The sequence below is a fragment of the Lutjanus erythropterus genome, chromosome 3 (assembly GCF_056507025.1).
Source record: "Lutjanus erythropterus isolate fLutEry1 chromosome 3, fLutEry1.hap2, whole genome shotgun sequence".
NCBI classification, from domain to species: domain Eukaryota; kingdom Metazoa; phylum Chordata; class Actinopteri; order Lutjaniformes; family Lutjanidae; genus Lutjanus; species Lutjanus erythropterus.
Window position 1 is genome coordinate 18012269 of NC_139319.1, and position 15396 is coordinate 18027664.

Genomic DNA, 15396 nt, shown 5'->3' on the forward strand with positions numbered 1-15396 from the left:
AGTAGCTAGCACCAGGTACTCGTGTACACACACTCACACACACAAAACAAAAAAAAAAGGAAATTATATAACATCTTCTGAATGCATATTACACATCCGCTAAAAAGGAACATATTCACAGGTCTCTGGCACAGAACTCTCCCTACTCTGCACAGCATGTCAGCCCAAAGTCCCCACCGTCCTGCTCCTCAAATAAATCCATCCTCCTCTACAGCCTCTAGGTTCTCACAGGTACAAAAGATGAACCTTAATGCTGGCGTGATGCCTATCGTAGAGCATCACCTGAAACATAAAGATGCAAACTAAGGAGAAAAAACATAAAAGCTGGCGTCCAGAAAGCGGGATTCTGACCTAAAGCCTACGAGTAGTTAAAGCTATTCATCTGGAATTATATAAAGGAACTCTCACTAATCATTCAGCATGGAAGGTTTAAAAGTGACTATTTATTTGGCAGGAATAATTTTTCATGGAAGTCCTTGTGTTGATTTTATAAGCACTGTTAGTCAGCAGGCTGGGGCGTAGGATGGTGTCCTCTGTGTGCATAGGCGTCTTTGCCTTGACCCTGCTCTTTTTGTAGACTGTCCTCACCCTGATTTCATCCCACCACCCACCCTCTCTCTCTCTTGTCTCTGCCTGCTGACTTCCTCGAACACCACACTGTGCTTTTGTGTTCTTAGAAAACCCAACACACTTAAGCAAATCTCTGTGCAACAGCCAGCATGGAAACAAATCTCAAACTTTGTCTGCACTTGCTCTGAAGTCAACAATTTATAAACTGAGCCCCCATCTCTCTGATGACTCTTAAATTACGCTTTGATCTTAACAGGAGTTCAATGAAGAGCCCCTTCAGCTTCTTGACATAAATGTTAATCTTTTTGCAATGAGGAAGGAAGCTGCAACATCTTCTGATGCCTCTCCAAGGGGTTAAAAATAAGAGCAACTCTGACTGATTTAACAGTCTTCAATAATTGACCTTCCATAAGCCCCGCCCCTCTGTGCTCTGTGTAACACTTGAGCAAGCTTGGTACCCAGTGGAACCTCAGTCAGCTTTTTACTTTCCTGTAGTTTGATATACTATGTGCTCGGCTGATTTATGTTGAAAAGAAAACCAAGTTTTGAAGATGGTTAAATGGTTTCCATAGGTCCTCAGAAAGTCTAAAATCCAGTCAGTTCAGTTGAATGTTGCATTTCTGGGACTCTGATAACCTTAATACTTTTTTGCCTGTTTGAAGTTATTCATTCATAACGGTCTTAAAAAAATGTTACAATTAATTTGCTGAAACCTGCAGTAACCCTGTAAAGATATTGCTTACTTTTACAGGTTCAATATCTTTTAACCATCTTCAAAATTTGTTTGTCTTTTCAACAAAGTTGAGGATACAGTTGACCGAGGTTCCAAAAAGGGGCGGGACTTAGGAATGGTCAGTTGGTACAATCTCTGCTTTTTTTCTTTGTAAAGAAAATAACTTTTTCCAAGGCACATCATTAAAAGAATTTCCATAAACACTTTCCATCCAGCATTCAAACAAAATGGTACCACGTCCAGTCAACTGCTCAGAAACCACTCAACCTGAGTGTGTGCTATGTTCATTTTTCAATGACGCCACTGAAAAATTATAATCTCATATCCGGCCCTCATCAGCTCATCCCATTAACTCTGTCACTTTTCTACTCACTGGGAGGTTCTGTGCAAGAGAATAACTTTATGCCATTAATATAGTTTACTGAGTTGTTCATTTGACCAACAAACTGAAAAAGGACATTTTTGCTACAAACAGTCATGTACAAATTCTTTGACATGAATGTAAACTCTCAATGACAAAAAAAAGAATAAAAACAGCTTTTCCAAAAATGTTTTTCTTTAAATCTCTAGTTATTAATTTTTTTTTTTTACCTTCCTGCAGTGTATGGAGAAGAGTGCAGATAGGAGGTAAAAATTCATCAAAACAAAATATAGAGTTGGTCACAAAAAAAAAAAATGCACCACAGAGTCAAAAGCAAAACCACCTGCTTGTCTTTAAAAACCCTGCCCGCCCACCCTCCCTCAGAAAGCACACGATGGTAATATTGCTGTGTCTCAAGAGGTCCCCTGATCAATGGGTAACACTATTTCTGGGATGGACCACTGGGGGCACGGAGGATAACACCTTAAGCTGCCATCAATTGGATTATTCTTTTATCGCTCCTCTCCCCAGTGACTCCCATTGAACAAACACATAGTCAACAAACAATAATAGTAAAATGACAAAAAAAAAAAAAGATAAAACACGCTTCAAGCCCAAAAGTTTTGAACCCCATTGGTGACCATTTGGGGCGACTGGAAGCTGCCATGGGAGTTTACCAGTGTGTGGGTTTGTTTTTTTTCAATTTTTCTGTGACAGAGGCGGCACTGGCAGACGAGCGGGCGTCAAGAGGGTGGGGAGTGCCTGGACAGGGGTATACAACAACAGCGGCTTCTCAGTAGAGACCAAAGGGGCTTTTTTTTTTTTTTTTTTTTAATTTATTGAAAATGAGGTCTTCTCTTCAAGTGCCCCTTGCTCATGGAAGTGTTTTGGCATGGTGAGGCAAAAGGTACATACGGGTTTTGGAGCGACATACGATGCCATCCAGACGAGAAGAGGGACATTTAGAGGAGGACGAGAAAAGGGGGGGGGAGTGTGACCTGAGTAGGGACCGAGGGTGAAGAGGTGGGAGGAAGAGGAGGTGGAGGAGGAGGACGAGGAAGGTCGAAGGCTCACCAAGGCACAGAATGACAGCAGGAGAGTCACCCAAGGGAGAGGGGCCAGTGTATCAGCTCCCCTGCCCCCACTCTCCCTTCAACAAGCCTGGCCTCATGTCTGTCTGTCTCTCATATACTATATATATAGATAGATAGATATACTCACTCTTTTTTGTCTTTTCATTACAAGAGAACATTTAGGAAAATATAATACAAAATTTTAATACAAGAAATATAGACTACACTGGCTAATATCACTTTTAGTGACAAGTAGCTTCTTTTGTATGCAAGTTTTTTGAGTCGTTTTTGTCGTTTTTTATTTTTTTGATCAGACCTGCCATGGTGGACCGGCCCTAATTTTTTGCAAGTGTTGGGATGCCAAGCTCTAAAGACTGCCAGAGACTGAGGCCTAATGATTATTAAATGGTCAGAGAGCGACAGAAGCGCCTCCTCCGTCAATAGTGACTATTGTGCATAAGTTACAGACAAGAAATTTCATCTACATTGGTCTTCAGCAGTGCCCACCCAGAAGCTCCAGAAATAAGCAACAGACAGCAGAGAGAAAATAAGATCGTTAGTCCTGTTAACAAAAGTTCAACTGAATGTTATTAGTTTGCTAAGTTAGCTAAAATGAACGCCTCTACAGAGAACAAATCGTTAGAGCTGGCTCTATTTTTTTGTCTTTTAATATTTTTTTTTTCTCCGTGTTTACAGCTTTGACTTGTTAATCAGAACAAAACAAACCCCAGACACACGTGAACACTGCTTGAAAAAGTAACAAAGCTGTAGAGAAATGCAAATTCTGGGTAAATGGCGCTGTGAGCAAAGAGAAGGATCCGTTAGTGAGAGTTAAAAAAAAGGAGAACTGCTCCTTTTTCCTGCAGGTCCGCTCTCTCTGTAAGCACCCACTTGCCATCTACTGGGTAAAAAAGGTAAAAACGTCTCCCTTGACACCTCGTGGTCCGTCAGAATCATTTAAACACGCAGAGGAAGCACCCGCCTCTTGTATTTATTGCTACATCAATTCGCTACTGAGCAAACACAAGATTTGAATCAATCTTTAAGGAATAGAGTTTTAGTTCTGAGGCAACTCCTTTTCTTGTTATTTGACATAGTAGTCCATCCACACCACAGGGTGGTATAGTGTAGTGGTCAGTAGTGTGGAGTAGTGGTTAGGCAACCCAACCAGAGGGAGACATAAAGGTTTGGACTGTAACTGTACATCTATATACATTCTTTCCTCTCTGCTACAGCTCTGTCACTTTTTCAGTTTGTCTCTGGGCAAAACTGGCCAAGTTTGGCGATGAAAATCTGACTACTTGTGCAGGAGCAGCTGCTGAAAAAGTCCAGTTTTAGGTCACAGAAGTGCTACACCTTGACTGAATCCTGAAACGCGGAAAAATTAAAAGAATCGTTGCACATTTTGGGGAGTTAGATCAGAAATCGGTATCACTCTCATGTCTGTTTTATACATATGAGGCTGCAGCCAGCAGTCAGTTAGCTTAGCTTAGCATAAACACCGGATATGAAGGGAAACAGCTAGCCTGGCTCTGTCCAAAAGTTAAACAAATCTGTATACATGCACCTCATAACCTCACGAAGAAACAAGTTATATCTTGTTTGTTGATTCCGCACAAATCCACATCAAGTTACTGTACAGGATTTCTGTGCCTGACTGTCTGGCTTCGCTGGAGGCAGTGACTTCTACATAAACCCCTGTTAAAAAGCAACTTGTTGATTTTACACTCAAGCTCTTTTACAGAACAAACAAATAAGATATAACATGTCAAGCTGCAACTATAATCGATTAGTTGTCAACTATTAACATAATCGGCAGCTATTCTGATTATCAAATCATCACTTTCAGAAATGTTTATGTTTATTAACATGTTTACTAGTGAGATTTCTAAGTCCTATTTAGCATATTTTCCAATTTAAGACAGAGTCAGACTGGCTGTTTCTCTTTTCCAGTCTTTATTCTAAGCTAAGCTAAGTTAAGCTATGTGGCTGCTAGCTCCGGCATCAGTGGTATCAATCCTTTCATCTAATTCTCGGCATGAAAGCGGATAAATATATTTTCCAAAATGTCAAACTATTCTTTTAATTGTTGATCATTTCTCAGCAGTCATATGTTTTGAGGAACATCTGCAACAGCTGCTCCTGTAAATGTTATTGTGTAAAGGAAATAAACTGTATGGTGTAAACAACTATTGCAGAACAAACAGAAGTGTTTCACCTTGTCTGTGTATTATTGCCTCTTGGAGATGACATGAAGTATTCTGCTGTGTTTTGTTTTTGAGCTGTTTTAAACGCCCTCACTTGGTCTCTCTCTCTCTCTTGCACGCACACACTCACACACACTCTCCAAAATCCTGATTAACAAGTCAAAGCTGTCCACCACACCACAGACGTCCCCATTAAAACGTTTAATTCTGCTCTCCTCTCTCTGAGCCTGCGGCGACACTGGGTCGGGGTTGTGAGGGCAGTGGGAGGGCAGGGCGTGTCAGGAGGGGCAGATTCAGGCAGGATACAGTAGGGTGAGGTAGGGTCAGTGGTCAGAGGGGGGGAGTCAGGAAGGCTTGAGTGGCATTTCGGCCCCATGTGCTTCCTGGAGAGCCGGGGCCGGGAAAGGGGGGAACAGATTCAGGGTGTACCGCCTTTGCGGACTGGTCTGATGTAGGTAGTGGGCGGTGTTGGCGAATGCAAAATGGTCGGGGAAGGTTGGCGAGGGGAGGGGGAAGTGGAAGCTGGCTGGGAGATGGATGGCCGCGCGGTGTTTTAACAGTGGTGCGGCTGCAGTCTGTGGGAATGTGTGGCTGTGTAGCTGGTGTCGCTGGAGCTGCTCTGGAGGCTGTAGTGGTCCTCCTCCTCCTCGCCGTCGCTGATGCTGTCCACGCTGTCCGCCTCCACGGGGGTGAACTCCATGCCCTCTATGTCCACCTCTGCACGCAAAAAGAAAATACAACCAGGTTATTTTGGGTACAGTTCAAAAACAGAACAAGAGAAGGGAAACTGTTTATTTCCACCCAACTGTGGGCATATTTATTAGGGAGCCTGCTGTGCCTGTGGACTAAACCCGGATTTAGGCAGCCATTAACTCTGGGCAAACAGACAGATCTTTGTGCTCCCACAGCTAATCCCCATCCATTGATAAACAACTGCATGTGTGTTTACCTCATACAGGATTAGTAGACATACTATAACGGTCCAGGTGGAGCATTTCAGGGGAGTCTGTGACACTGTTGAGCAGCACATTAGTCAATAGACAATAGTCCAGATTATCTGGAGTGGGGTTGTATGAGGTATTTATCAATAATCTATATATTACCTACAGTAGACCTAAAACAATCCCTATCAAGTGTACACTATATTTAGAATATTTTTCTGATGGGAAACCTCCTTGATAGAGGTCAAAAATCACTCTCTCTCACTCAACCAGACTCCATCTACAAAATCAGTAATTTTACCTTGCAGAATACAGGGGTTGTTGGTCAACCATTGCTGCCATCTAGCAGTTTCTTTGTGTTACTGTGTGACATCTGTGTTTTAAAAGGTTAGTCCAGATTCACCAGAAGTCACACAAGAACACAAACTAACTAACCAATCAAGGCAGTGGTAGCCCAACAGTTCCTGTGTTCTGGGAGGTAAAATTAGTGATTCTGCCAGTGGAATCTGGTTGAGCAAGAGAGAGCAATATTTTGTCTTATATAAAAGTGTATATATAAAAGGCTGTCTGACGGCAAGATAGGGTTATTTATAGTGTTGCAGTGACAAATAGCTGTGTAATGAATGGAGGGAGAGCTTAAGAGCTGGTAAAAGCAGGAAAAAAAACAGGAAAAAAATTGAAAACTATTTTAATGATCAATTAATCACTGTCTGACTGTCCGACACAATACTTCTAATGGAGTATACTGTCACTTCAAGTCCTGGCAGGGGTTTCAAGATGACAACGTTCAAACAGAACCAACAGTAGTGGACAGAAGTGCCCCTGACCTCAAAGGGTGACAGACTACTCTCTGTATTTAGTAGTAAACTTTTTTTTTTTTTAATTTTATATTGATTTTAGGTTGCTTTACATCTAATCAGGGACTACAAATTTAATCAACCCTTTTGGCATATTTTGAGTAATGTTTATTAACATGAAACGTCCCTGAGAAATAAATAAATAAACTAAACTAGAAAGACAACCTGCACCAGCACACAGTAGAGCACATGACATGAAACCTCTCACCCTCAGTAGAGAAAAAGCAGAGCTACATTTCGTCATCTACAATCTAGGGTATTAACTTTTGACCCCAGGGCATCGCCTGCAAACAAAGCCGGGGGCTAATCATCGAGTAGCTTTTCACCTGGATCAGAGTGTGTCTTAAGAGTTTATCAGTGATAGGAATCAGTGCGATAGGAATGCAAACAGCCAAACAGCTCTGACTGGGTTTACAAAGTGGATGAAAGCACTAATTGTGCTGATGTAGCTTCAGGTTATACGGCGTACGTGTCAACATCAGCCTGAGACATACTTTGGTCAGTATTGATTTGCATCAAATGATGGAGGTGATCTGCATTTGATTTACATGTCATAGTTACAGACAGCCCTGACCACAACAATGCCCAGGACTGTCCACATGATGCAGTCGAGCTGCACATCGTGAATTTGTGAGTTGTGCTGAGCGACAAGTTCATCTCCATGCAAATTTTCAGTCAAAGCATTTCAGAATATGGCACACAAGTGTAGAAAGTTACTGTACATACAGCTGGCTCAGTTTTTACAGACAGCGTACCTTGCTCAGAGTCGGTGGAGATGGTGGAGCCCATGCTGTCGGTGCGGATGCGTTCGACGGATCCGGACACAGAAAGCTGCTCCAGGCGGCGTTTGAGGTAGCGGTGCTCTCTCTGCAGCTGCTCCTTCACGTTTAAAGCCTTTCTGTCCTGCTCCTCCAGCTTCTGCAGAGACACACAGAAATGAAGAAGGAGAGTCAATGATTGTATTAGCTGGACCCAAAACTCTCCATCTTTACTCCGTCTCTTAAAAGTCCGGTGTGTAGGATTAAGTGGCATCAAGTGGTGAGGTTGAAAACTGGAACCAACTGAATAGTGCTCACCTCACCCTCACAGGAGAAACTACAGTGACCACGAAACTACAAAAAATGCAGTAGATCATATCTAGAACCAGTGTTTGGTTTGTCAGATCTGGGCTAATGCAGAAACATGGTGGCCTGTGTGGCCCTCTGTAGCTATAAGCAGCTCACTCTAACATAAAAGAAACACAATTATTAATATTTTTCAGGTGAGTATACAATAATACTATAATAAACCATACTTATAAATGTTATACTCCATTTCTGCCATATTCTCTCAATACATTTCCCTAAATTGTAGACACTGAACTTATAACTGTATACCTGTATACTCTGTTATTGTTGTGCAGTTTCCAGGTTGCTGATGTTTAGCTAGCGTGTCTTTTAATGTTCCATTTAATGTTTCCAAAAACACTGAAAAATGCAACTTTATAAAAGTGACCTTTACTTCATTAACCCAATCCATTTTTAAGACCTTTCAAAACCATATTTAAGACATTTTAAGGCTTAAAATTCAGATTATTGGATTCTAGACTTTTTAAGACCCCATGGACACCCTGGAGATTAAACTTCTTAAAAAAAGCAGAATTTAAACTTTATTAAATCACCACTTTTTCAAGTGTTATACATATACAATATAAATGATAACTAAGAGACTATGCACAAGTATAGAATATATGATTTTCAACTGTGATTACCATGTTAGATTTATATTTTTGATGTTAGACTTCAGATTCTGTGTCACACAGATGCTGTTACTGATGTTATCACATATGAATCTGCAGGCTTATGAAGCCAGTTTTGTTTTCTGCCATCTCCTGCCAAAGATACAAAAGAGAGCATTTAACAACAACAACAACGTGACTTTGTGAGGTTTGTAGGTTAGAAAGTAAAAATAAACAAAAGTCATGTAAAGTTTTGACTCAACGTGGGATTAGATTCTGCAGTTATTTGCATATGAAAGTTTTCGGTGGTGAATCAAAGCGAAGTCTTCACACACGTGGCCTCTTGTGATACGAGAAGACAGAACACTGTGACGAGAATTAGCGGAATGCGTCTTGAGCAGAGGGGACATGCATGATAAACAGGAAATGAAGGGTTAAAACTCGCTACGTCTGGATTTTCCACCAACCACACTGTTGCTGCTTATAAACATCAAGAGCAGTGCAGCATATCCTCAACTGTACTTACACTTACAGTATAATTCATCCTCTGCAAGGTTAAAAACCTAACAATATCCTGCAAAGGCCGGTGTTAAAAATTTATTCAAGCCTTTCTCTATCACTGCTCTTCCTGAATATGTTTTTTTTTTTAAAGTATCTTACATGTCTCTGTCTGTGTGAGTGAGCTGCAACAGTTAATGAACCATGGAAGGAGGAGTTAAACAAACCCAACATCCAATTATGTCCCTTCACATATCTAAAGATCAGTCGCCAAATGTCCTGTATATTCCACTTTGTTGTCTTTTTTTCAGTCTTGGGAGCAGTTTTTTTCTGGCAGGCCCTGAACCGCTCTGATTGAGAGATTAGAAAACAATATAACACTTAAAGAAGGCAAGGGAGAAAACCAAACAGCTTCAAGAAACAGGGGAAGTAGAGCATGAATTTTCAGGGTTCCCAAGTCAAATTTTGCACTTTTCAAGGTGCATTTTCAAGCTTTTCCAGGACCTGACTGTTGTGGTAAATTACATATTTATATATCTATACTCACAGTGATTATTTGACTCCTTCATCACATTAAATCAGATTATACTGTGCTATAAACACCCAAATTTTAAATGACAGCATTATACTGAAGGGTGACAAATTACAGGAAAACACCACAAAGTTTTATGTTTCAAAATGTGTCACTGACTTGGCACTCCATGTAACCTGTAATATCTGTCTTACTTTATTTCTTCATTCTTTTACTTCTAAAAAGTAAATTATTCAGTCAAAGAGCGATTTATTATTAAAGTAGTGCAACTGCAATTTCAAGCTGGACTTTTCTCTACACATGAGCTGCAAGTAACAGTTATTTTCACTTTGAATTAATCGATTGATTGATTTAAAAATGTCACAGTGTCTGAATAAAATTTACCTCATGTAACCTTCTCAGATGGAAGAGATTCAGCCTGATCAGAAGGAATATTTAAATTGGTTGAGAGGGGTGGTGAAAGCCTTTCATAATTCAAATAGTTCAATAGGCAAATGTTAGTGTCTAATAACCATGTAAACACTTTTTCTCTTAGATTTTTATTTATTTATTTATTTATTTGCATGTTTGCCCCTTGAAATATTATCAAAATGATCGATCTGTATATTTTTGACGAGGGTAAAATGTGTCACAACATGCCATTATATACGAGAAACACAGTGGCGCTACAGACGTAAGGGAACATGACAAAAATAACATCATCACCATATTGATATTTTTATTTAGTGAAAACAAAATGCAGAAATTAGTATTTCCACAGAAATTGTGACTCATATCACAATCACAGTATGATTTCTTTGCATATCTTTCAATCCTGTGTGGGGTTAAAGTTAGGTGAGTTTCCAGGAGGGACGGAAACATGATGGTAGCAAAATAGAACAGCAAATGTTGTTCTCAGGACAGGATGTGGGTCCATCTTGAAAACCGCAATATTAAAAGGTGGAAACACTTGTTTTTCTATCATACTTCACAGCAGCTGGACCCACTTTGCACATGTCAAAAACTTAGATACTGATTGAATGCTTTGGGGCATGTAAATACAGCTTCTGAGATTTATTTTATTTTTATTTTTATTTTTTATTTTTAAACAATAAAGTTGGAATCTCTTATCAGAATGATTTCAATCATTATTTTATATACTCCCTTAAATTATGGCTGTGACTTCTCAAACTTATAATGCAAAAAGAAACAATCAAACATTTAATTTCAGGCATTTCATTTTGTCATATGTCTGTGTTGTTGTGCTTTTATGTACCTTGATGTGCATCTTGGCCCTTTTCAGCAAGCTCAGTGTGGTGTGTCTTGTGCTGTCTGGACCTAAAGGCACCAGCTTCTTCAACTGCTCCAAGTACAGCCGTAGTTTGGCACGTCTGCAAACACACAAGCAAGCACAGGGTGAGTCAGCAGTATCAACCAGCAGAAAGTGAGAAGGCACCTACACAAACACACTGACGAGAGCATATCCGCATTTCCCTGAAGGCCAGAAACAAATACTGATCCTACAATAATGTGACTGTCATGTTATTTTCTTGCACTGGAAAACATGCAGTAATGCCGTGAGAATGGCGACTGAGTACTGTGCGATCGGTGTTGCCGCTGTACAGGTTTGGTTTCACTTGTGACTTCAGAACTGACTGTGAGAAGTTGCATGTTCAAAGAATTGAGGGGGTGCAGAGTCTCGCTGGTTCCACGTGTTCAGAGCCTGCAGAGAGTCCAGCAAACACTTTCAAATTAGAGCTAGGTAATATATTGATATTGTACTGATATATTGATATGAGGATAGATATTGTCTTCGATTTCGTGATATGGCTTAAGTGTTGTCTCTTCTTGGGTTCGAAGGCTGCATTTGCCTGCTGCCTTTACCCACTTGGTCATTATATCCTCATTACTGATGAGTATTTACCATAAAATCTTATTATGTTAATATTATGTGAAAGCACCACAATACTATATCACAGTATTTTGCTCATATCTCCCAGCGCTATTTCAAATCCCTGTGTTGACTCTTATCCTCCTCCTCCTTATTATATTGGAGTTTCCAATAAGTGAATAGTGTGAAAACCATAGCTGCACCAACCAATGGCATCTAACCACATATTATACCAACCAATCTGCTCAAAGTCCAGTCCAGCAGTGTAATTGTAATCAATCCAGAAAAAGTAGGTCAGCATGAGAAAGGAAACGTCATATACTGATACAGTTATACAATACTTGTCACTACATGTAGGGGTCATACAGCTTTTCAGGAGCAAAAATTAGGCACTTAAATTAAAAATTTACTGACTCTAGAGGCCTTTATCAGCATATCTACATTGTCAATGAAATTGCAAAAAATAAAGTTTACAGAATTCCTTTATACCCAGAAATCAATCCACAGTATGTTGTCACTTTGTTTATTTTACCAGCTGTTTATATGAACTGATTCAATGTTTTGATCATGATAATTTAATGCGAGGTAATTTCAACACCAGGAGACAACAAGCAAATATGACGACTGGATTGTTTCATTTCAAATATTAAAAGATTTTGGGTTTACATGGAGAACTGGGGGGAAACAAGCATGAATCATCAAGCATCAAAATTCAAGCATATTCCTGACCTGACTTAACACTTTGTACAAACCCCACTGTACGTGGCACAGATTTCATATCATATACAGCCGAGTTATGTGCCTGAACGTATCACAACATGTTCATGTTTCCTCATCAGCAAGAGCTGTTTTCACTGTCCACCCACATGTGACACACATTCACGGAGCCAAACAGGGCCTGAGCTTGGATACGTTCCTGTTTTTAGAAAAAGTATACTATATTTATCTCACCCTCTTTTTTTTGCCTGTGTGACAAAATTTGCTAAGTTTGGTTCCGTATTCACCAAAACATACTTGCATTGCACAAACATGTCTACTCACTCCAGTATTACTATTGTGTAGTCTATGCAGAATGCCTTAGTGCAACATACAGACCTCAGTATAACTGAGGGAGAATCTTTAAACCCACAGTGACCGGGTGCAAAAATCATTATTGACCAAAATGATGTCCATGAGAAGTTTCTCATCTGTTCAGGTCACTCAAGACACAAACTGTGGCCCCAGAGAACCCTGCATCCCTGCCAAAGTCCTACAGGCCAACAACCCTAGATGCACAAGTAAACAGCCCACTGTTTGATGCAGCATTTGAACATTTAATTCAGTGATAGAAGGCGGAGTTAATCTCTGCACAGACACTGCCTGACTTTGCATGGACATTAATTAATTAATTGTACATTAATTCAAAAGACTGCCTTTATTCCCAACATTTTTATCAGCAGATTACCTCCCCTGTCTATCCTTGGTCCATTCAAATTTGTTCATGAAGGCCTTTCAATCGTCCATTAGTCAAGCTTGTCCATGAACCATTTCTTTGTTCTGAGCTAGCCTTCCCCCTTTTCTCCCCATTCCTTTGGCTAACTCTTTCTGAACAGTAAACAAACTCCAACAATGCAAGGTCTCCACTGGCCATCGCTGTGACCACAATAAACCTAATCAGAGAAATGAAGCTCTCTAGGGCTGGCTGCAGAGCCGTGCACACGGGAGAACACACACTTTACACGTGCACATGCACACATACATACACACACACACACACGCAGTCTTTTCCCTGTTTCTTTTTCAGGAAGGGCGTCGCCTGTGTTTTTCACATAAAGTAAGACCCTTTCACTAGCCCCGTCTGTTTCATTCAGAGGTCAGCCAGAGACAGCCTGCAGGCGACAAGAGAGTCTCAGTGACTAAATAATAATCCAAACTCCTAAACGATGGTCGCAGCTTTAAAGGAGCAATATGTAACAACTGTGTGTCCAATGAGTACTTTAGTCCAAACGGCGAGTTGGACCCATAGACTTTATAGGTTGTAATCCTATTTAGTATACAGTCTATGGCTGAAGCGAGTTGTTTCCGCTTACCACCTTCTCCCCAAACTTGAGGAAGCTCAGGCAGACTGCAGGAACACCGCAGGAGCACAAGACAAGCTTAACATTATAATTTGACATTAACAAACAACAACGAGTCAGCTGTTTATATTTGTCAGGTGTCTGTCAAAGTAAAGTTAAGCCTGCTCCAAAAATACACACTCCAGAGTAGGAATTCAATGACTTCCTGACTCCATTAACATTTTGCTCAATTTAACTGTAATATCCTTCTACACTATTATTAATCATTTCTTATGACGCATAAACATGCACTTACTCATTCAGTGAACATTCACCATTATTTTGACCTCTTATTCAAGTGAAACAGACAAACTAAAACTGTTATTCCAAAGGAAGACATCGCAGCTGTAGTGTTGTTGTCAGAGCAGTAAGTTTTTCAACGCAGCATGTTTCCTTGATTTCCGATGGCATATCATGGTCATTTTACGATTTATTGCACTAAATATATCCCAGATTTCTCCTTTAATTTCCTGGGATTTAACTGTAGATTAAAAAAAATGCACCAGATTTTTAAAAAGGATTATCGAAAGTGCCCTTTAAACCATCTCTACCTCTCTACAGGTGCATACAGGCGTTCCCCCAAAAAAGGGCGTGTGAAAGTGCTCTCGTTCTTTTATTTCTTCCTCTCCCAGGGGGCAATTCCACCTCCCCCCCATCGGCTGAACCCCTCCGCCGCTCTGCTCCACCCTGCCAACACTAACACACCCTCATCCCACTGGAAAACAAGTGTCTTCTGAGGACAGGGGCGGGGGCCCACCTCCAACCTGCCCCAGTCGAGCCACATGAAGCACTTGGACCGCAGCCAGGGGAAGCAGGGCAGGAAGGAGCTGGGGGTCTGCAGCAAAGGGGGGGGGGGGTGTTTTTTGGAAGGGAGCAGGGTCCGAGCTAGTGGATGACTTTCTCTTGGGTTGAAAAAAGGCCTCTTTGAGTGCAGTGTGCTCAGCTGCACTAGGCAGCGCTCCATACACATCATCCAAAGGGTAACTTGAGCCAATGGGCCACCATCTTGCACCCCTCTACCCCCTCCCCTCTCTCTCTCTCTCTCTCTCCCTCTCTTGTAATGAAAAACAAAAACAAGGCGTTCCCCAAATACTCTGCCCGGCTACCCCCACCATCGAAGAAAACTCGGGCGTTATTCATCACAGGCCCCACCTGTGTGCTCACCGCATATTTTACCTGGCATGCACAAGAGAGAAATGTGCACAGATGCACTTTCACCATCGCTTTTACCACATGAAAATAAAATGAATGTCTGCACTGTTTGGTATTCAAGCCTGCAGAAATACCACCTCTTTTCATTTCAACCTAAATCAAAAGCAGACAACTTGCCACTCAACAGCCGTGGTGACCTGGAGGCTAAAACCATATCCATGTTTTCTGGGGTTGCTCATAAGGAAAACAATGAAAATACAAGGATATTATGGAATATACCATTCCTAGAAGCTAGAGCTTTCTCCATTATTTATGTTAGTAAGTCAAGAGTCTATAGTCTGTTGATGAACAAAAGAAGCAATCTAAAAGCATCACTTTGAGCTCTCAGCAATGTGGTGAGCATTTTTCACAATTTTCAAACAGTAAAAATGACTGCCAGTTTAAAGGATACCGAAAACAATCTTTTGTTGCAGCCCTGATGAAAACTATTCTATAATGTTTCTTGGGGATACTGAGGAGACAATACAATAAAGCACAACAATTAAAATTAAGGTTACATCCAGGGAAAACGTTGGTATAAAACTGAACCTTTACATTAGGAGAAATGTCTTGAGACTTTTCAGGAAGACACTCAGTAGAAAATTGAACAATCTTGACCTATTCTGAGAAAAAAAAAATGTTTTTGAAAGAAATCGAAGAGTATCAACCATTTACATGTATTGAGATGCATAATAAGTAGTCTAACTTTTACAGGAGTTGTTTGATATTTTTGAGAAAAACACTTATTCA

The 15396-nt window shown here is 40.6% G+C and overlaps 1 protein-coding gene across 1 annotated transcript in view; it reads right to left on the bottom strand.

Moving 5' to 3' along the window:
- Positions 1-4523: 4523 nt before the first annotated feature.
- mxd4 (MAX dimerization protein 4) overlaps positions 4524-15396 on the bottom strand; it is a 31837-nt gene continuing 20964 nt past the window's right edge. The window contains exons 4-6 of the mRNA XM_084715249.1: positions 10745-10859; positions 7498-7660; positions 4524-5661 (exon numbers count right to left, since the gene is read on the bottom strand). Of these exons, the coding sequence (XP_084571375.1) occupies positions 5498-5661; positions 7498-7660; positions 10745-10859 (442 nt within the window). The 3' untranslated portion in view covers positions 4524-5497. The remainder of the gene's footprint in view (positions 5662-7497; positions 7661-10744; positions 10860-15396) is intronic.